Here is a 23995-nt window from a genome sequence, read left to right on the forward strand (position 1 = left end):
AAGGGGGGCAGCAGAGGATGAGATGGTTGGATGGTATCACTGACTCAATGGACATGAGTTTAAGCCAACTCCAGGAGATAGTGAAGGACAGGCAAGCTTGGAGTACTGTAGTTCATGGGTTGCAAAGCTGGACATGACTTAGCAGCTGAACAACAAACAAGAACAACATTAAAAAATGGGTAAGTTCTTTAGTTAAAAGTTAAATGGCTGGTGAAAATATATAGTTTCTGTGATTTTTAAAAGACATAACTAAAATGTAAGGACAAAGAAAGGTTCAAAATCAAAGGACAGAAAAAGACATCAGGTCAAATGAAAAGTTGATACAGCTGCACAAGTATCAAGTAAAATTGACTTTAAGACCAAAAATACTAACAGAGATTTAAAAAAAAAACAAACTACATAATGGTAAAAGGTTCAGTTCATCAAAAGTATAAATATATCCAACTTAGCTTCAAAAACAAAGGAAAATTAACAAATCTACCTTCATAGTAGGAGATTTTATTAACATCTCTCCAAGTAATAGAGACAAAAAAGCCTGTAAACTATTTTTGCCAGACTCCCCTGTCTTCCACTCTGCCAACAGAAGGTACTTGGGGGAAAAAAACACAAGACAAAAGGAGAAGAAAAATGTCATTTCCCCTCCCATTCTTTCCTGGTTCTGATACACCCAAGTGAATGAGTCTCCTCCTACTGAAGTCAAGACCAGGCAGCTGCAGAACCAGGAGTGTGCATGGTTCTACGAAGTAGCAGGAACTCATACCAGTATCTCCAGCAGCTTAGCACAAGTACAGGCTCTTTAGTTCCACCCATAGATAGTAACAACTCCTAGCTTTTTAGACAATAATCTCCCTCTCCCTCTCAAACCCTTATAACTGAAAACAGTGTGGCAGATGTACTGGAGAAGTTTAAGACAGAATGAAGCCCAGGAGGCCAAACTGAAAACTGATCGAAGGATAAGAAGTTGAGACATTACTAGTGAACAACCAAGATACAGAACAGACAGGATTTAGTGGTAAATGATCAAGAGAAGTGAGGAGGAGGGAAAAAAAAGACTCCAGGTCAGCTTAAGTGATGGTAGAAATATTAATTTGAAACATACACAGCAGGAGGAACAGGTAGAGAAAGCTAGTCTACATGGGGATGGAGGCAGATGAGATTAAAATCAGTTTTGGACATGCAGATTCAAGCTTCTTGAAAACATTCAGAATGATAGACAAAAATAACTGAATCAACCAGAGCTGAAGTCTGGCTGCTCCTTTTAAATGAACTCTTTAGGCTAGGTATCCTCTCTACCATGAGCCCAGTGGATCCATGATATATACTTTAAAGCAGCTTGGCTCCAGGAGGCAATGAGTTTACAATGATAAAATCATATCCAAATTTCTCAAGCTAGTTCAGAAGGTATCTGTCTGGTGTTCTGGAAATTAACACTCTAAATAAAATATTTAAGCTACACAGAAACCTTGACTCTGGATGAAATAAAATACAGTTGAGAGTCTACTGTCCTGCCCTGTGATCACTACATTTCAAGCTCTAAGTGAAAAGCAGTAATTATCATTAAGTCTGATAAAGTCAAGGTCCCATTTTAGGTAACCTTTTTTGACAGGGGAGGAATATTTAAATTCCCCCCTCCTTGTAAATGTACAACTCAAAATTTTTTACCTTTCAGATTTGGCTATGCTGGGCTACATTCAGAGATTCTGATAACTATTAATAAAGCTACTGAGGCAAATAAAATATCATAAAGCATAAGACAACTATGTAGTGAGAAATGTAGATTATACACAATTTGGCACACACTAACTCTTTTTTTCCCCTTTAAATTTATTTATTTGTGGTGGGTTTTTCTCTAGTTGTAGGGAGCAGGGGCTACTCTTTGTTGCAGTGTGCAGGTGGCTTCTCTTGTTGCGGAACATGGGCTCTAGGGCACGCGGGCTTCAGTAGTTGTGATACCTGGGCTCCAGAGCACAGGCTAAGTAATTGCGCCCATGGGCTCAGTTGTTCCACAACATGTATGATCTTCCAGACCAGGGATCAAACCTGTGTCTCCTGCATTGGCAGGCAGATTCTTTACCAATGAGGCACGAGAGAAGCCCTCAAGTCTTAATTAAATATGCTGAGTGGAAAGTCTGGTTTGACCTACAAACCAAACTGCAGATCTATCACATGAGACAAGAGTTAGGATTTAGGGTAATAGAACTGGTTACTTATTTGTTAAAAATGTGAGGAAAAGTCAAGCCTTAAGAGTAAAAGTGCATGGTCCAGTAGTTAGGACTCCACACTTTCAATGCTGGGGACTGGGGTTCAATCCCTGGTCAAGGAACTAAGATCCTAGAAGCCACAAGGAGCATCCCAGGACAGGGAAGAAAAAGTTTAAGTGCTAAAAGGAGTATGTTCAACTGGAACACTCAACATCTGCTTTCCAGCGTACAGTACGTTTGACTTTGGATAAATAATATTCTGTCTTAATTTCTACATAATTAAATATCTACCTCATGCTCAGTAGCATCCAACTCTGCAACCCCATGAACTGTAGCCCACCAGGCTTCTCTGTTCATGGAATTTCCCAAGCAAGAATATTGGAGAGGGTTGCCATTTCCTTCTCCAAGGGATCTTCCCAACCCAGGGATCAAACCCACGTCTCTTGCACTAGCAGGTGGATTCTTTACCACTGAGCCACCTGAGAAGCTGGATTGTGACTAACAGAATGAGATGGGTCAGCAAATATAACAATATTTGAAAAGTTTAAATAAACACACTAAGGCAGTATTAAAATTTACAGATAGCAACTAAAGCAAAGATATGAAATAAAAATATCCTAAAATTAGGATATTAGAAAGAACTTTATTAGAAAGCGCATGAAAATATGTATCAACTTCATTTATTTGGGGGAATTTTTTTTTTTTTTTCTTTTAACCCAGCCCCTTGGCAGTGAAAGCTCTGAGTCCTAAGCATTGGACTGCCAGGGAATTCCCTGGAGTGATATTTTAAATAACAAACTTCAGCTTTTCTTTCAACTGAAAAAGAAGATTCTCTCCCCTTCTCGAATCCTTCAATCTCTCTCTGGACCTCATGCCTTACCAACTCATCCAGGATATTGTTCTCAGAGTCAATAAGGTGGTTTCTAGTAACTTCACTCTTTCCCAGTCCATAACCCCTTCCTTCAGTCATCAACTGGGTCTCTCCTAGCTTTAAAACAGCCATGATTTATTTTCTCTGTCAATTTCTTCTTTTCTTTCTTTGTAAAACTCCATGAAAGAAGTGGGTGAGCCAATATCCACTGCCTCTACTTCCCCTCTAACATATCCACTTAAAGCTTCAATCCCTGCAAGCTTCTGAGAGTTCAAGCCACTTGCTGATTAAATCTACTGGAGGTCTTATTTCACAGATTTATCACTTACAATCTTTCATGTCAAGAGCTTTCCCTCTTTGATTCTATTATGCCAAACTTGGCTTCTCTTCCTATTTTTGCTATGGTTCTTATGTTTTACTCGCTGGGCCTTCTTTTTGTAGGTACTCACACAGCAAAAATTTCTGGTACTTTTGGTGCCACAACTTTCAACTCACTATCATCAGATATTTTGAAAGCTAGAAAACACAGATTCTATGACTTAGTAACACCATTCTTGAAAATTAACCTTAAAGAATAACACAAAACTGGGGGTGCGAGGGACAGGAAGCAGCACACACGCAGCTTGTAATGGTGAAAGTGTGGACACAGGAATATGGCTACTTAGAGTGCAACATACTGTTAGAACAAATACTGATGCTCAACTCTCTACACCAAAGGGCAGCTTCCACAGCTTTTATCTTTTAAGTTTTACAACTTCAAAAAGATTTTATAAGATTCTTTGTAAGCTGTAAGACGAGATGGATCTTAGTTACAAGGATATAGCCTTCTTGCAGATTTAGTCTCAAAGGAGCACACATCTGGTTATTTATAATTTACTGAGTATGACTCAGTTATAATACTGAGTAATGTTACCATACTCTTCTAACAAATACATATTTTTAAAGATGTACTGTATTTCTCCTACAATTTTACTGTTCTGGGTTCAACATTTTTCAATGAACATAAAATCTGGTTTTGCAAGGGAATCCATCTTAGATAAATAAAAGATACTACAGATAATTTGAGAACATTTTTTATTCTGTCAAGTAGAGTTATCTTAAAGTACAAATAATAAATTTAAGTTAGGGAGACCATTTCCCAAATTGCAAGTATACCCTAAGTATCACATCTAGGGAGGTTACCTAAGTTCTGGGTCCATTTTTTCATTTTAAAAAAGGATTATCTCTGAGTTCTTTTAAATCAAAAATTCCAGAACAAAGGTTACTCTATTTCAATTTTCACAAGTTAAAGCTTCCTTCATATACTGTTCAGTCCAATTCAATCATATATACCTATAGTTATTTTTCTGTAGTTTTACAATGTAATGTAAATGATGTAAATATTCTCATTATGGTTTTAAGCACTTCTCAGTATTATAAATCCTGTGTGATACATAATATCTTCATCTAATGTGAGCAGTGTTGTTTATATACATTCATATCCCTACATATATCTTTTTACTCCAAACTCAGAAGTCAACAACTTACAATACAAGGCCATTACAATTTATTTTTTTTATAAAACCAACAACCACGTTTTTTTCAGAATAACACGAAACTCTAATTTCTTGAAAAAAAAAAATAAACTTAAAGAGAACATCAAATGTATTTATACCAAGATTCACTCTAATAAGGAATGCAGAAATATAAAAGTATAAATGACTATAATTTATAAAATCAATTTTGGCATTCTATGATATCAGTTTAAGAGATTATGTACCTTTCAACTGTTTTTCCAATTACAAAAAGAAGAGCTGCTGAGTTTTTTACAATTTAGTCTCAATTTTTGCCAGTTTATGAGGATCTAAAGTAAGTTAATAAAAATTATTTAATGTGGGGGCATGGTTTCCCTGGTGGCCTAGTGGTTAGGATTCCAGGCTTTCACCACCATGGCCTGAGTTCAACCTCTAGTAAGGGAACTGAGATCCATGGCCAAAAAAGGAAGGAAAAAAAAAAATTCAATGTATCTATATAGAAAAATCTGGTTTCAGTCAGAACCCAATACAACAGTCTATTTTAGAACAGGTGATACAAAAAAGGAAGAAGTAGTACCTAATAATGCTACTTTTGCTATTTAGGATCACAGAATCCTTTCCAAGCCAATGCCACTAACTGTCCTGGCTTTCTCTAGTACTTCCATCACTGTCATTAATATGAAAACTAGAGGCTTGCCAAGACTGAACTGGGCTTCTATATCCTCATAGGGGTTGTTTCTTGAGGTAATGTTTGTTTTGTTTTTGGTAGAAGTAGTCCAAACTGACCAATTCTTCCATTATATTTTTGTTTTTTTGTGGTAATTTTTGTTTTGTTTTTGGTAGAAGTAGTCCAAACTGACCAATTCTTCCATTATATTTGTTTTTTGTGGTAATTTTTGTTTTGTTTTTGGTAGAAGTAATCCAAATTGACCAATTCTTCCACTATATTTTAAACTTAAAAAATCTGAAGTACAGCTCTGTCACTAGGAAAACACCATCACTACCATACACAAAGAACAAAGGGCTTGATGTTCACCACCCAGTTCTACAAGTGTTAAGGTGTGCCCAGCAACAGTACAATCTGAGGGGAATTCAGAGTGAAAAATAGGATAAGGAACTTTTGTTCCCTGGATAAAACAGGCCCTCAGGAAGAAATGCAATGATGCCAGGTTCTTGCATCTTTCCATAAACAGACAAGCACTAAAAGTCATCACTTGGTATATCTGTTCTTTGTGATTAGCAGTCATCTTTTACCAAGACGTATGCCTGAATGCATGCATTAAAGTTTCCTAGCCAAAAATCATATATACCTTGGCTTCTCCCCCACCTCTTTGGAGCAGTTTCCTCAGAGCTGAGTGGCTATCTCCTGAGCTACTGTACTCAGTGAGACCCTGAATAATATTTAAACTCACAACTCTCAGGTTTTGTGTCTTCTTTAAGTCAACACTGTGTTTAAGTGTGATAAGGCTGATCAGAAGCCCAGCCTGAACTTCAGACATCAACAGATGTTCTGTTCTTTGCTACTTCTCAGAGAACCAGACTCCTTACACCAAAACTCCTCCACCCATACCTCATACTTTCTCCTCCCACAGGCAGAGACAGACAGATCCACACCTAGACACACCCTAGGAATACAACTGGAAAAGGAATACAATTCCAGAAATGAAAAGAAGTATCCTGAGACACAACATAGTTGGGCTTAGGGAGAGGGCAACCACATAATTTTAGTCTCCATGAAGCAAGACCTAAGATTACTATTGTCAAAATAAGTTGTAGATTGGAAGCAATCACATAATTTTAGTCTCCATGAAGCAAAACCTAAGATTACTGTTGTCAAAATAAGTTGTAGATTGGAAGCTTAAGGGGAAAAACCTACCATGGTGGGGTGGGGGGTGAGGGTGGGGGGGAGAAGGGGATACAAATAAGACTTTCACTGAAACATTATCTTCAAAGTAAAGAGTTACAAACCAAACGTTAACCTAGTTGAAACAATGCATTTAAATAACAGGAAATGAACATTAATTTAAAATCCTATATACTTTTTCCTATTCTTTAGTTTAACTGATCCAGTGTTAGTTGCTCAGTCATGACTGACTCTGTGACCCTATGGGCTGTAGCCCACACCAGGCTCCTCTGCCCCTGGAATTCTCCAGGCAAGAATACTAGAGTGGGTTGCCATTCCCTTCTCCAGGGGATCTTCCCAACCCAGGGATCAAACACAAATCTCCCCATTGGAGGCAGATACTTTACAGTCTGAGCCACCTGGGAAGCCCTAATTAGGCCAGGGCAGAAGCCAAAACAAAGGATAGGGCAAAAAGGCAACGTTTTGATATCACTTCTGACCAATTTTGAAAAACGTATTTCTTTACTTTTACTTGAGTGCTTACTACTAGTAGCACACTGCCCTCAGTGACTTAAAAACCAATAAAGTACCTTTATAAAAGTACAAGGCGGAAGTGAAAAACTCTATGAAAGAGGTCAAGAGCGCTATGAGGACATACGAGGTAAAAAGTGCGTACAGCTGTGAGACTGAGACCAAGTTCGGTGGATTCATGATGCCAGGTACAAAGTTTTAAAGAACTAATGGAGATTTTGAGTAAAACGTGAATTCAAAACGACAGTAGAAACAGTACGTAACTTAGCTAGGTAAGTCTAAAAAAAAAAAAAACACACACAAAAAACTCAGGAACAATGAGAAGACAAAATTGGGAACTGTGAAAGTTACCCAGAATGCAAAGCGGAAGCTCACTATAAAAAGAGACTAAGAGCTGCTAAGGATTCATAGCAAGTAAAAGCTACTGACAGAATCTACATGTTTACAGTAATAACCAGTTCAACCTAAAGACAGGAAAAATAGACTCAGGCCCCAGAATCATAAAGAGCCTGATTCTCTGTGATTTTAACAGACAAAAAGCTCTTGGCATAGGCCTAACATGGGAGCTGCATAATGTTATGCATTACTGGAGAACAATAATGGCCAAAAGACTAAAAACAAGACTAATGTTCCAAGGGCTATTTACATTTTAATATAGGACCCCTAAGATTATTTAAAACAACAACAACAAAACAAACTCAAAACCCAACAATCTTAGATTGGTAACTATTCACATTCAACTCCCGAAATTCCTGATATAAAATGTGTTTGTCCAGAAACACAACTGGCACAGAAGAATCACTCAGCTCACAGCTAAGCCTGGAGGGTCCCCCAGCAGCCACAACTTCTTTTTTAAAAAACATGTATGTATGTATTTGGCTGCACCGGATCTCGGCTGCAGCATGCAGGGTGTTCAGTGGAGGCATGTGAACTCTTAGTTCTGGCCTGTGGCATCCAGGAGGCAAGTTCCCAGCAGCCACATCTCAAACGCATTTCCTTTACTAATCCTCCTCCAGAAAAACTCTTACAGCAGATATTTTGTTTCTTTGTATAAAGTAGCCATGAGAACAAGAGATTTTTGCAAGATAGTCAACATTTGCTCTGATACTACAGAAAACACATGTTTTCTGATAGAACCCTAACCAGCCAGGAACATAAAACAGTTTTAGTCTCAACTTTGGTTCCTAAAAAGATCTTTCCAGAGGCATCAACTTTGAAAGGTCTACCATCTCCTGAACGCTAAATCTGGCCCAAGGATAAATGTTATATCTTATACAATTTACATAATTTGCACAGCTAAAATTTCCCACTGTAGCTAGGTAAGTTTTCAACTTAGGTAGCAGATCAGGCTTAACAAGGTGTTGAGAAAAATTTCAATATCCAGGATGAACACCAGACCAATTACTCTCTGGGGATAGTTGTTGTTAAAGCTCCCTAGGTGTCTTCAACATAATTCCAACAGTGAAAATCACTGACTTGCACTATGTGGGTAAATAAAAACAACAACAACTGAGGGACAGGATCTAAAGCAGAAAATGGAAAAAGGGAAACAAGGAACCTGACCAGAGTGACATTACATTTTACCAGTTTTAACATGGCTTCAACACATTTCAGATCAAAGGGGGACTGAAATTTAAATCAAAATATAGACATTTTACTTTTTTCATTATTCACAGAAGTAACATTCTATAAAGTCACAGCAAATACTTAATTAGCAAATAGTGAACCACTGTTTCCAGGGGAAAACAGGGTTAGGTTCCTGTAATCCTCTGCTCACATTCAACCAATTAATAATAACCTTAGTTTTTGTGGGCTCCTATTTAAAGAGTTCTTAATATATATTGCTGACTCAACACTGAACCCAAGGGCAACAGTACATGCCTAAATGAAGGTTATCTAATACACAGATTTTCTGAATAAGACACATCAGTCTTCTTGGAACTAGAAAGACTGAATAGCACTCCAGTATACTTGAAGGCCACTTTAAACAGTGAAATCACCAAAAGCACAAAAATGTGAAAAAAGTGGCAACAGATACAAGGAAGGATATTTGTTTATTATATAACAGCTGAAACAAGACAGTGTTGCTCTGTTTCACTTGAGCAGGGCACATGCACACCCAGCAACTCAAATCTTCCCACTCTGCACATGTGTGTAAATCAGCACAAAAGCACCATGAGAACTGATTTCAGGGTTACAAATAAATGTTATCAAGTAGGTGGATTCACAAGTACAGAATCCATGAATCATGTGGATAGACTGTAGAAATATCAAATCAAGGTAGCTCAAAAGACAGGAATTTATGAGGTTTCCACTAAGTAATATAAAGAGCAAAGATGGCACCAATATGCCCAGCTACATAATTTTCTCCACTACAATCTTTAAATTGGTTTTTCCTATCTAAGGGACATTTTTTCTGTAACATTTTTCCTCATATAAAATCCATATACTAAAAAAGAACTATATACTCAATTTGCTCAACATATGCCTTCCATGAAGTACAAAAGTAAACATTTTACCAACGATCACTAATCACAAAATTCAGCAATGATTTAAAGGTATGATGGTTGGACTAGATGACCTCTAAAAATGTCCAGTGGCTCAATGCTTTTGCAAGTTTAAAAACCAAAGTTGATGTATGTCTATTTTAATTATAGTAAAAGTCAACATATATTCTTAGTAATAGTTTATTAGGATTACAATCACATTTTTTAGTAGTAGGGTTACAATATAAATCTTATCTGAAAAACAGATAATAGCTGCACTCACCAAAAGAAATAACTTGAATCCAGTTGAGTATTATCAAACCTGATGGATCCTCATCGTGGATCTATACAACTTCGAAAACAAAACAACCTGCCATATTAATGCTATAAAGCTAAATATGCCTCAAACCGTATACAAAAGTTAACTCAAAATAAATCAAGATGTAAATGTAAGAGCTAAAACCATAACACTCTCAGAAGAAAAGTATAATAAACTGCAAGTCTTCATGACCTTGAATTAAGTAATGATACAAAACAAAAATACAAATGAAAAAAGAAAAAAACTGGACTTCATCATAATTAAAAATATTTATGCTTCAAAGGATACCAGGAAGAATGTGCAAACATAGCTCATAGAATAAAAGAATATTTGCAAATCAAATGTCTAATAAGGTCAGAATATACAAAGAAAGAACTCTCACAAGTCAACAATAAAAAGAAAATTTTTTAAATGGCAAAGGATTTGAATAGACATTTCTCCAAGAAATGTACCAATAAAAACAAGAAAAGATGTCCAATATTAGTCATTAAGGAAATGCAAAGAGAAACCACAATGAGATACCACTTCACACCCACTAGGACAGCTACACTTAAAAAAATGGACAACAAATATTAGCCAGAATATATACAAACTGCAAGCTCTGCACACTGCTCATGGGAATGTAAAACAATGCAGCAGACATGGAAAGGTCCGGCAGTTTCTTAGAACATTAAACATAAGAGTTACCAAATGACTCAGCAATTCCACTCCTAGGTATACTCCTAAGACAAATACCCATAGCAGCATTATTCAAAAGGTAGAAATAATATAAATAGTCAATTAACTGACAGGAACAGGAAACAAACCAAATGTCAATTAACTGATGGATAAACAAGCTGTGGCATAACCATAAAATGGACCATTAGCCTAAAAATGAACAAAGTCCTGATATACAAGCTACAATATGGATGAACCTCAAAAACATTATGCTGAGTGGAAGAGGCCAGTCCCAAAGGCCACATATTGCCTGACTCCATTTATATGAAATGCCCCAAATAGGCAAATCTATAAGGATAGAAAACAAACTAGTGATTTCCAAGGGTGGGGACAGAGAAAGAAGGGGACCAGGTAACATGATACACTGGGAACAAAGCGACTGATAATGGCTAAGGGGTTTCTTTTAGGGGTGAGTTTATGAATATATTCTTTTCGTGACCATGGGTATGAATATATTTTAAACACCACTGACTTTTATACTTTAAAAAATGGTTAAGTTTTATGATACATGAATTGTATTTCAATTAAAAAAAGGAAAAAACTGAACTTGCCATTTAAAATTGATATAGAAGGCTCAAAATTTTACTTGGCTAATTCTCAAATTTTGAAGAGGACTGGCAAAGAATACACGCTAATTAGAAATCATACTTCCTCTCTGCTCCCTGTGGTGTGTAAACACAAGGAGAGACTTCACATAAAGGAAATCTGCTTTTTTGGTAGCCTTTGTTGGTAGGCAACAAAGAACCAGGAATCAAAAAATTTTTTAAGTGAATATCTGACAGAGGTAGTTTACACAAATAAAGAGGCCTACAGAATTATAAGATATAACTCACAAACAATTCCAAAGATCTATGACATGAAGTGATTTGTAATTTTACCCCATATGATGGGTTTTTTAAAAAAAGGTTACACAGATTTTAAGTGGCAAAGCTAGAATTCAAACAAAGGTTATCTGAATTCAAACCTGTGCTTATTCCACTGACAGTTACTGAAGGTCTACCACATGCCAGGCACTGGGGTATGTCCAGCAGAAACAGTATATTAATTAACAATATGCCAGGCATATAAAGATCAAATTTAGGAGGTTAAGCGGCACTGCAAATGCCAGGGATGCGAGGACTATCTTGTACTGGATGGTCAAGGATGGCTTCTCTTAGAAAACTACATTTGGAAAAAGATTTGAGACAAAAAAAGGAAGTGAGCCATCAAATAAGTAGAGAAAAGCACTCCAAGTAGAGGAAATAACAGGGGCAAAGACAAAAGGGAGGTCCATATAGCTGCAGAGAAGTGAGGAGGGTAAAGTGGAGGGTGGTGAAAGAGACAGATAATGTAAGGCCTTTCTAGATCACTAATAGGGATTTTAGCTTATATTTTCAATAAAATAGGGAAACCACAGTATGGATGTGAGTGAAGTAACATTTGACTTTTGTTTTGAAAGAATCTAAATGATGAGTTGAGAAAAGACTGTAAAGGAACAAGTGCAGAAGCAGGGAAACCAGTGAGGAAGCTATTGATACAATGTAGATGACAGATGATGATGATTTACATCAGGTAATTATGCAGGTGGCTCCAGTAGCACAGAACCTGCCTGCCAATGCGGGAGACGTAAGAAACATGAGTTCAATCCCTGGGCTGGGAAGATCCCCTGGAGGAGGGCATGGCAACCCACTCCAGTGTTCATGCTTGGAGATCCCATGGACAGAGAAGCCTGGCAGGCTACAGTCCATAGGGTCTTAAAGAGTTGGACACAAGAGAAGTGACTTAGCACGCACACACACAATGATGCAGAAGTGTAGACGGCTGGATTATTTATTTTGAAGGTAGAGCTCAACAGAATCTGCTGATGGTTTGACTATGAAGTGGGATGAAACCAAGGTTTCTAATTGAACAACTGGAAGAATCAAGTTTTGCTAAGCACCACAAGGGGAATACTATAGAAAGGTTTGGGAAGTTTACAAATGCTTACCTCTCTGCTCAACTACTTTTGTCTTAATCACTACACTACACACTGGTTTTTGTGCAACACAGCTGTTAAGCAGTGAAACAGAGCCTGAATCCAGGTCTTTCGATTCTAGATCCTGGGCGCTTTTTTCTAATGAAGTTTTTATAAAAGCAACTGAACGAGAATACAATTTTTCTCAGGAGAAAAATAACTCAAAGGCATGCACCATTTGCTGGTACTCCAAAAACAGCATTCACAAATAAAGGCCATCAAACAGAGACATTTTAAAAATACCCAACAAACATTAACAAGTATTACGCAGATAAAACAATGAAGCAGACAACGATATAAAAGATGCAATAAAATTCATCTAAACAAAGGCTCAACCTAGATAAATACTATGTAGAAGTGTATTTTCAGAAAAAATGCCAGGGCTTCCCTGGTGGCTCAGTGGTAAAGAATCTACCTGCCAATGCAGGAAACACAGGTTCGATCCTTTATCTAGCAAGATCCCACATGCCACACATGCTGCGGAGCAACTAAGCCTCTGCCACAACTAACGAGCCTGTGACCTAAAGCCGGGAAACTGCCACTACTGAAGCCCACAGTCCTTAGAGCCCCTGCTCAGCAATAAGAGAAGCCACTGCAAGAGAAGCCTGCGCTCCACAACTAGAGGAGCCCCCATTCTCTGAAACTAGAGAAAAGCCCACATAGCGAGGGAGACCCCGCACAGCCAAAAGTAAAATTAGTTCTCATCATAAGAAAAAATATTTTTAAAAAAGAAAAATGCCAGATCATCCTTCTAAAAACTCTCCTTAAGAATAAAGATTATCTTTGAACACTAAAGGTTTGCCATTATAGTTTTATTCAACGATCAAGTATATGCATAAAGAACCTTTGTAAAAATTTTGATACATAAAGTAACTTTATATTTTAAAATATAAGGAACACTTCCCTCTCATTTTCTTAGCTATAGAAGCAATAAAATATTTTAGTGAATGGTAAATTATTGACTAAAGAGTTAAATAAATATCTCCATGATTTCTCTACAAGATCAAACTTGTTAGTATGTTCATCTTAACAGCATCAGCTTCACTACTCAGTTGCTATACAATTTTGGGTAAGTCACTTCTCAAATAAGTCCTGCTGCTGCTCCTGCTAAGTTGCTTCAGTCGTGTCCGACTCTGTGCGACCCCATGGACTGCAGCCGACCAGGCTCCCCCGTCCCTGGGATTCTCCAGGCAAGAACACAGGAGTGGGTTGCCATTTCCTTCTCCAATGCATGAAAGTGAAAAGTGAAAGTGAAGTCACTCAGTCGTGTCTGACTCTTAGTGACCCCATGGACTGCAGCCTACCAGGCTCCTCCGTCCATGGGGTTTTCCAGGCAAGAGTACTGGAGTGGGATGCCATTGCCTTCTCCGCTCAAATAAGTGATTATTTACCAAAAATCGCTCTTTTTATTAGACTGAAATGGGATTTGACTTCCCATTTTACAAGGCTGGAGTAAGAATCCAGAGAGAATGTAAATACTTTGAAAAACACCAAAGTTATGGCACACATAAATCAAGAAAATAAGCCAACTTTGAGGGGAATATACATGTAATATAAAAATGAATTTTAAAGTATTTCTTTATAGGTACTTGACCTTTCTATTAAGAGAACTGTTTATTAGATTTCTCTAAAACAGAATTAACGCAGAATTTGCTGTGTCAAGTGATGGATAAGCACTCACTGTAATCACTATGTGCACATTTAAGGGACAATGAGAGAGGGTTTTGTTGGGTTTTTTTTTGGTTCTTATCGAATCTATGGCCAAGGAAGTGGAAGAGACCTAAAAAGTTAAAATAAGAGATCCAAACCAACACTTTTAGGACAAAAAATAGAAGGCATCTTGTAAAGCAACAACTGATTAATAGCAAAAAGAAAAATACCACAATGACTGCTGTGAGAATTAAGAAAAGATAATGACCCCAGCTTTATGCTTTTATTTGGTGAAGTCTACTATCTACTTAAGTTTATCACTGACACAGAACATCTTCAATTCTACTCTTTGCTGTTTCCCTTTTCCTTCAGCACTTGCTCCAACAGCTCTGTGCTGGCCCCATTCCCGGCCAGTATCTAGCCAACCTTCTCAGGTACTATAATTCTAGGTATACTCCACAAACCTCCAGTGCTTAGTAAGCCTCAGGATCCGTGATGACAGTCAGTTTTCTCACTTTTGATTATGCTGTAACCCTTCATGATGATATCAACAAATAGTCATATGGAATCTAATTGTCAAGTAATATGACTATAATAATAATGTCAGAAAGAACTCATACTCTTATCTCTCAATCACTTCCCTGGGGCTTTCCTGGTGGCTCAGATGGTAAAGAATCTGTAACGCAGGAGGACCCAGGTTTGATCCCTGGGTCAGGAAGTTCCCCTGGAGAAGGAAATGGCAACCCACTCCAGTACTCTTCCCTGGAGAATTCCATGGACAGAGGAGCCTGGTGAGCTACAGTCCATGCGATCACAAAGAGCTGGACACAACTGAGTGACTAACACTTTCACTTTCAAGAACCCACACTCTCTCTCTCAATCGCTAGAACCAACAATTTGAGTAAACAACAATGCAGAGTTGTGAATAACCCGAAATAATTTATTGTTTCTAAATCATCTAAAAATAAGCACATATTCAAAATCAATTTCCCTCCATCTAGCCAAATCAAGAGTCAGTATAAGACCCAATTAAGAGGAAGAAAATGAAGAAAATCCACAGAGTAATTCAACTGATCATTTCTCTCAATTATATCACTGCTAAAGTATCAACTACTATACACTGACGTTCTAAGATCTTAAGACATAAAACAAAGGTAGCTTATTATCTAAAATTAATAAATCTAGGTGGTCAAATTAGAAAAGTATACCAGGTATACTAAAAAACTTCCAACATAAAGAAGTCTGAATGAAACAGCTAAAATCTAAAATCAGAAAATACATCCAGGAGGCAAAATTAATTAATCATTTCATAATATGAAATGAGCCCATGGGGAAGAAAAAAAGATTAAGAACAAAACAAAAAAAGAAACATACACAAAAAATACAACTTTATGGTTTAGCTGAAAACAGAATGCCCTAATATTGCTCCACTTTTAAGAAATGTTTTGAATCACATAAAAAATTCACTATAATAATGCTCTAAGAAAGTCTGTACCAAGTAATCTAAGTTCCTAAAATGCTAAATCTAAACAACTGGTATGACCAACTTTCCACTTAATAGTTTAAGATTTCTAGAATCATCAGAATTAGTGTAAATCTACTTATTCAACTCCTGTAAAGTTTAAGTACCATCATGAGCCCACCATTCTCTAAGAATGGTTTCTTAAAACAAAATCTAACCATATCTTACTTGGTGATTTGTGTCTGTTCTAGGAAGAAACAGCAGGGAAAAAATGAAAGAAAAAAAAGCAAAAATAGGAAAAAAAACATCTCAAAGGGCTCACAGAAATCTGAAAACCACAATCCTGAATCGTATGTTGAAGAACAAATGGTTTCTTAAAACAGAATCTAACCATATCTTACTTGGTGATTTGTGTCTGTTCTAGGAAGAAACAGTAGGGGAAAAAATGAAAGAAAAAAAAAAAAAAAAGCAAAAATAGGGGAAGAAAATCTCAAAGGGCTCACAGAAATCTGAAAACCATAATCTCGAATCGTATGAACAACTCTAGCAAATGGAGCAGAAGTTTCCCCAGCATTATGGGTGTACCAGAACACTGATCCTCATTCCCAATGTTTTGTTGTGAGCTGCCCAGCCAGGTGCTTCCAGCCTCCAACAATCTCATCCACCCTGGTGCGCAATTCAAAAATTATTTTCTATGTGTGCTACAATGTAAAAAAAGGTTGCAAGGCACCCATAGAGTATACTACAGTAGTTACAATGTCAGCTTTAAGATACATACTCTCCAAAAAGAATCTGAAAAACAACAGATGTAACTGTATATCTTATGCTGTTGTTGTTATTGTTTAGTCACTATGTACAGGTGTGCTCTGCTGCTGCTAAGTTGCTTCAGTCGTGTCCGACTCTGCGACCCCATAGACAGCAGCCCATGAGGCTGCCCCGTCCCTGGGATTCTCCAGGCAAGAACACTGGAGTGGGTTGCCATTTCTTTCTCCAATGCACGAAAGTGAAAAGTGAAAGTGAAGTTGCTCAGTCGTGTCCGACTCTTAGCGACCCCATGGACTTCGGCCCACCAGGCTCCTCCATCCATGGGATTTTCCAAGCAAGAGTGCTGGAGTAGGGTGCCATTATGTCCAACTCTTTGCGACCCCATGGACTGTAGTCTGCCAGGCTCCTCTGTTCACGGGATTCTCCAGGCAAGAATACTGAAGTGGATTGCTATTTCCTTCTCCAGGGTACCGTCCCGACCCAGGGATCAAACTGTGTCTCCTGCACTGGCAGATGGATTCTTTACCACTGAGCCACGTGGGAAGCCCTTTATATCTATCTACATATAGATATGTATAACTGAATCACTATGCCACACACCTGAAATTAACATGACATTGTATATCAACTATATTTCAATAAATTTTTTTTTAAAAGACAAAACAACAACATACTCTCCAAAAAAGAAATTGAAAGTCCACCCTTACTTGCTATCCTGATGATCCTTACGGCTAAATTATTTCATCTTTATCAATACAGGTAGTAAGTCTTATATACATTTGCATAATATGCATACTTTTAAAACACAGTTCCTCTTACAGGTTAAGTAACCTCTTCATCAGCAGTCATAACCTGGTGTGGGTAAGATGAAGAAATCTACTGAAAACGTTTTAGGTAAGGACATGGTTAAAGCAGCATTCATGTATAGCTTACTTTTTCCTAAGAACTCTAACTAAAATTCAAAAAACATTTAGTAGCCTCCTTCCACAAGTTTTCTCCATAGCACCATAGCCGTCTAACATAATAGCAATTAACTTAAATATTTTCTTCTTACCCATTACCCCTAACCAGACTATTACATCCACAAAGGCAGAAACCTCATCTGCTTGTTTCATCGCTGTATCCTCAGCACCTAGATGAATACCTGACATTGAGGGCCCTCAGAAAATAACTGATGGGTAAATGAACAAACATAACCTAGTTGTTGTTTGATGTATAATCTATTTGTCTTGAAGAGTTAAACTTTGTTATTAAGATGGTCAGGAAAAAATTTTGTGCAAAGATAAAGAATAACCACACAGAGAAGTGCTGTGTTTCAAAAAGCCTGGTTAATCTATATTAAAATATTTTTCAAATACTATCAGGAGAGGACATAAAAGAAGAGGGAACCCTTGCACACTGTTGGTGGGAATGTAAATTGGTACAGCCATTATGATAAACAGTAGGAAGGGTCCCCAAAAAGATGGAAATTAGAAGTACTATATGATCCACTACTGGGTATGTATAAGAAAACAAAAACACTAATTCGAAAAGATAAATGCAGGCAAATAGTCACAGCAGCACTATTTATAGTTGTCAAGATAGGGAAGCTACGTAAGTGTCCATCAACCAATGAACAGATAAATAAGATGTTGATGCATGCGTGTGCACATGTGCACGCACACACATGACAGAGTATTACTCAGCCATAAAAAAAGAGTGAACCATTTGCAACAACATGGATGCATGTGGAGGGTATAATGCTCAGTGAAATAAATCAGAGAAATAGAATATTCTCTATAGAATATTCTACACTGTAGAATATCATTTACATATCAAATCTAAAAAGTAAAACTAGTGAATATAACAAAAAAGAAACAGACTCACAGATATGATTAGTGGTTACCAATGGAGAGGGAAAGTGACAGGAGCGACTTTGGGAGACAAGGTTAACAGGTACAAGCTAAAGTACAAACTACTATGTATAAAATAAATAAGCTACAAGGATATATTGTACAGAACAGGGAATATAGCAAATATTTACTAATAACTATAAGTGGAGAATAATCTTTAAAAGTTGTGAATCACTATGTTGAACACCTGAAACAAAATATTGTAAATCAACTATGCTTCAATAAAAAACTTAAAAAATAAAAAGATACTACCAGAGAATCTGTATCAGGTACTTCTAAAATACAAATAAAAGGAAGAATTTAGTTTTAATTAAAAGGGAAAACATCAGTTTTTCATTCCTCTAATCAGAAGACATAAAGGAATAAAGGGTGAAAAGACAGAGGTACTTGGGACACAGAAAAATGCAGTATTACACTGCCAAGTATTGTGTCTATTGCTTAAGTCGCCATGTAAAATTCCAGACTATCAACATTAAGTTTTGTACTGACTCAGTTTTGAAATCTGCTTTTTTTCAGATACTAAAGGTCTAATTTTAATCAGCAAATCAGTTATCCCTATACTCCTCTGCCAAATATCATCACTAGTACTGTGGATTTTAATCTTTTTATTCTTAAAGAGAATGGTTTTAATCTTAACACAAATAATCTTAAATTGGTCACATAGCCGATCTACTGTTCAACTCGTGTTCTACAGTTCCTTTTTTGGCCTCAAATGACGAAACCTCTCTAACGTCTCTGGGGAGATTACGGTAAAGTATAATGTTTCCTGAAATTGTTTTTGTTTTTTCTCTGGACTGTTTCATGACATCTCTTCAACTAGGAATGTTATATACAATTGTTTTTTTTTTTTTTTCCCTATTCTGCAGTCAAGTCCAGAGGGAGAAGCAAAGGTAAAAAGAGTCTTGTACGGAGAACAGGCAGAAAGCGGACAGATAACACAAAAGCACAGAAGTAAATACGAAGCAAATACGTGCACAAAAGAGGAAGATGATCCAGAATAGAGCTAAAAGAAAAGCACTGTTCTCGCCTAAAAAGAGAAAAAAATCGGCAGGGGGATAAGGAAACTTGCTTATTCTTCTAGAAACAAAAGCATATAAAATCCTTCTAAGAAAAACGTGGTCTCTTTAAGATGCTGTTAAAACTAAAAAGCGCTCAGCTGACACTTCAAAGGGGAGTTCTGCCTTCTCTATGTTTTGACAGAGCTAGTCTTCATCTATAAATTAAATGCAAGCTATAGATAATGCAGTTAATCTCTACAAAACTGCAATTGTGGATGCCATCTTTGTCTGTTAAAAAAAAAAAACAACACACAACTCTTTGGATTTGGAAAAAGAAAAAAGAGTCTATTAAGTTGGAAAACCAGAAAACCACGCGTTGCCAAGTCAGGTAGCTGTAACATGGGTTAACAAACGCCTCTTATAAGGTGCCACTAAGGTCTGGGGAAGAAGGGCAAAGGGCTGTAGCCTAACCGCGACCGCAAGGGTGGGGCACTGTAGGAAATAAAAAGATTGGAGGGTGAGCTATCCCGGGAGGTATAGGGGGGCTGGTGATCCGTCCTTCGGGGAGATAGCCAGTTAGGTGGCAAATGATTCTGAGGGGCTCAGGGAAGCTTCAGCGAGGAGAAAATGAGCTGCGGGACCTCTGTTGGTTGAGAGTGCGAAGGCTGATAGAGGAAGGTACCCCTGGGGCATAGGACTAAGAGTCAAAAGGAGAGTCGAGGGACCGAGCAGCCAAGGAGGCCGGGCGTGGGAGGCCTGAGTCGAGGCCGCGAAACGCCTTTGCGAACAGCCGCCTTCTCCCGGAACGCCTTTTCGGCTCCCCACACTCAGCCCCTCTCGGGGCCGCCCCTGCCCCGGCGACAACGGCGAGAGCAGCTGTTTCCGCCCAGCCGGGGACCGCGGTGGAAAAGGCATCCCTGGGCCCGGAGGCAGGCAGGCGACAGTCGTCCGTGTGAGCCGGAGGTGATTCGAGACCAACGCCGCGGAGCCAACATCAAACTTCGCCCCCTCCTCCCCTTTAGCCTTCTTTATCCCCCAACTTCCCGGCCGGCTGGTGTCCGCTTCGACCGACCGAGACCACCCCCCCCTTCTTTTCGCCGCCTCTCACCCCTCCCCAACGCCCTGAAGGTGGGAAGGACCGGTCTCCGGGGCCGCTCCGGAGCCCGCCCGGGTGCCCCACAGACCCAGACACACCCCCGGAGGAAAGGCTCTCATCCTCCCCGCGGCAACGGAGCCCGCCCAGATGCTGCAAACTCCTCTTACCTGCATTGACGCCATGATGGTACCATCCCCCCAAGGCCGGCGAGGCCAGAGACGCAGGGGGCGGAGCTGCCGTGCTCGCGTCACGCCGCGGGGCCCCAGCGTCCCGGGCGCGGGGGGCGGGGCCTCCGATGGGAAGGGGATAACGCCAGGGGATTGGCTGGCGGGCTAGGCGCCCGGGCGGGGGAGGGGCAAGCGAGGGTACAGTGAATGGCGCTGTCCCTACCTTCGGTCGCATAGAGCTCTCTGGCCTCCACCAGAACCCACTGTCTACCTTGATCACTTAGGAAACGCTGCTCGGGTTCTGACCCGAACCACGGTTGTTATTTTTTTTCTGTCTATACTCCGAGATCCTGATGATATCCAGGCCCGTGAGGTTTTTGTTTTCCCAACCACAGGTGTTAAGATTTACAGATTTTACCTTTCGTATTCTCTTTCCACACCACCATGCCCACTTTCACAGCTTTGGGCAAGATGAAACTTCCTGCTGGGCTGTTTTCTGCTCTTCACGGACCCGGAAGGCTTCTCATACTCCTAATTTGGGGAAGAGAGAGAGACAGATTTCCTTCTACAATGGGATAAGAATTGGGGGCAGAACAGCACTTGGATATTTTAAATGAAAGGGTAGATCTGTAGAGCCGAAACTTGCCTGAGGGGAAAGAGAACATTTTGAAGTTTTTCTTTCGTGTACAGTTTCTCCCCTTAACCCTAGACCCTCAGTTTGAAACTTCCCGTGTGTCAGTAGTAGTTGTTGTAATGGCATTGACATTTGGCTATAGCGATTTGACCCTAGACGTGCAATTGTTTTTAATGTATCAGTGTCATGTTACAATATACACTTGTATACACTTGTATCACATCTAGACTCCTCTGAAGCCTGTTTCATGGTGGGTAATTTTGTGGTCATTTAACGCAGGGATGTATTTGAGTAGGGAGAGCTGAATACACAGAATTTGTTCTGGAAATGCACTAGTTCTCCCAGCGTTTATAAGAAGCCACGCGTTTAAACGCTGTTCCAGAACTGAAGATGTTGTTGATTTATAACAGGAAAATGGAAGCCAAAGGTTTGCACTTTCTGTTCTTTTTTTTTTTTTTTCCATGTAGGTGGCTGATACATTGAGTAGAAAGCTTTTACTTTACCAGAATGAAACCTTAAAATCTGTCATTAACTTGAAGTTCTTTTTAGAAATGTATATAAGATTTAAATATAAGGGCAACATAGGATACCATCCTTCCCACTCTTTATATCACAATGTTCTCTGTGAAATTCTCTAACGTAAAATGTGTTCAAAAGGGGGGAAGATCCTTAAAATACACTAATTATTCTATGGTATAATGTTAAACACCCTATTCTTCATCACTGAAGAGGAATTTATATTGATACACTTTTTTCCTCTCAAACTTCCACCTGATTCCTAGAAATGGACCGGTTTTCCCTTTGTTGTACAAAATGACTATGCCCTTGAGGAATGTTTGGAGGCTCTCGGCAACCAAGGATGACCCAGGAACATATTATATGTCAGCCCTGTTGTGTTGCCTACATTTCAGCTGAGTAAATCTCATATCATGAGAGCTTTTCCAGATATATTTTCTTCTGGAGATTTTTATCCCTATGATCTCAGAAGATCAAACGTAACCACCTGCAGTTCACTTTAAAAGCTGATTCTTCTTAAGGTGTAAGTGACTTTAAATAACGCCACAAACAAAGCATTATGACATCATCAGAATCAACACCTTGCCATGACAAATACTAATAAGGAAGAAAAGGGAATACAGGAGTCTTAACACTCCTCACAATAAAATCAACATCTGGCCCCTTGGGGTTTATATGTGTTAAGATTGTCACAGGAGGGAAAAGTCAGTACCAGTCATATCTATCTAGAAAATATTAAATAGGACATAATTACCTCACTATCTTCTTTATTCTTTCATTGGTACATAAAAGATCCTGATGTACTCAGGAGCTAAAGCAGTGACTATCAGATGGAGTGGGAACATATCATTATCTCCAGGAAACATGAAATGTTTATATCTAAAATGATTATACAACATTTGAGGACCAGACTCACATCTCATTTCTTCAGTTTTTGTTCTGTTTTGTTTGTTTTTTTCACACATCTCATTTCTTTACAGAGTGGGGCTTGCTGTCAGATAGGCAAAAGATAAAATGCCTGACAATTCCAAAAGTAGGAAAGGAAATGGAGCTCTTATAAACTCTAAACAAGTAAGATTGGTACAGTCTCTTCAGAAAACAGTTCAGCAACAATAAAGCTTCCCTCACCCTTAAAGTATCTTTTTAATAGCATCATTTGCAATAAGAGAGACATGAGACATATTAAACAAATGCAGTATGTTAATCTTGTTTGGATCCCGATTCAAACAAACCCCTGTATAAAAGGTATTTGGGAGACAACTGGAGAAATTTAAACATAAAGTAGGTATTATATAATAGTAAGGAATAATTACTGTGTTAGATTTGATAATGATGTTCATTTTTAAATTTCCACAGCAATTAGAAATGACCATCAGGGAAGTTCCCTGGTTGTCTAGTGGTTAAGAATCTGCTTTCCAATGCAGATGATGTGGTTTGATCCCTGGCTAGGGAACTAAGATCCCATGTGTTGAGGGGTAACTATTGAGCCCAAGTACCACAGACAGAAGCCAGCACATTGCAACTAAGACTGGTCACAGCCAAATAAATAATAAATAAAATTTTTTTAAAACTCATCAAACTGTGTATTGAAGACCTGTACATTAAAAAAAGAAAGAAAGAAATGATCATCAGGTTCAAGGAGTTCATTCTCCTTCATCTCACAAACTACCCCCACTTCCACTTTCCTGGAAGAAAAAAACCAGAAGGGACACAAGCTGTATATGTGCCTGAGGTCTTCCCTGCCAAGGAAAAGAAACAGTCTATAACACAGAAGACTAAAAGCAACTAGACTTTCTGGCAGAAAAGGGAAAGAAATATGGGGAAACAAATTGATGAATTAGTTGAAGGATCCAGAGAGGGATCAGTGGGCAAATCCTGCAATATTGATAATGTCACATGATTTATGAATGTTTGAATTTTAAAGATTCAGTAGATTGGTGAGTTAGGAGCAGTCCTATGAGAATATGCTTGTTGGGGCATAAAGAGGCAGAGTCGACTTGTCCTTACTTGAGTCTGTGTCTCTCCAGAGTAGTTTATTCTTAGTCTCCCACTGGGTGATCTCACCAGAGAAACAGAGGCAGTTCAACAACCAGCAGCTTGTTTATTGGTTGTTGGGAAAGGCACCAAGCCAGGAATCCAAGGCTTGTATTCTTGTCCAAGCTTTGTCATTGGGAAGCTTGGTCAAGGTTTTTAACCCCCCTGGGTTTATTTCCTTATCAATAAAATGAGCAAGTCAGCTGTATAATCTTCATGATTTCTTTCCAGATTTCAAATTCCATGCACCTATCAGAGGAAATCTAAATTTTCAATGATTTGTCTAAGATAGTGTTTAAAGTCTAA

At 38.5% G+C, this 23995-nt stretch overlaps 1 protein-coding gene across 4 annotated transcripts in view; it reads right to left on the bottom strand.

Moving 5' to 3' along the window:
- The window catches only part of UBE2W (ubiquitin conjugating enzyme E2 W), a 109087-nt gene extending 88432 nt beyond the window's left edge, over positions 1-20655 (bottom strand). For 2 of the 4 annotated variants that reach the window (XM_055546285.1, XM_055546286.1), the window contains exon 1: positions 20437-20472. In XM_055546285.1, the coding sequence (XP_055402260.1) occupies positions 20437-20457 (21 nt within the window). In that variant the 5' untranslated portion in view covers positions 20458-20472. Of the gene's footprint in view, positions 1-20436; positions 20475-20505 lie in introns of those variants that run through there. The other 2 variants (XM_055546284.1, XM_055546283.1) reach the window with 2 other exon arrangements.
- Between the last annotated feature and the right edge of the window lie 3340 nt (positions 20656-23995).

Source organism: Bubalus kerabau, chromosome 14, assembly GCF_029407905.1.
Source record: "Bubalus kerabau isolate K-KA32 ecotype Philippines breed swamp buffalo chromosome 14, PCC_UOA_SB_1v2, whole genome shotgun sequence".
NCBI classification, from domain to species: domain Eukaryota; kingdom Metazoa; phylum Chordata; class Mammalia; order Artiodactyla; family Bovidae; genus Bubalus; species Bubalus kerabau.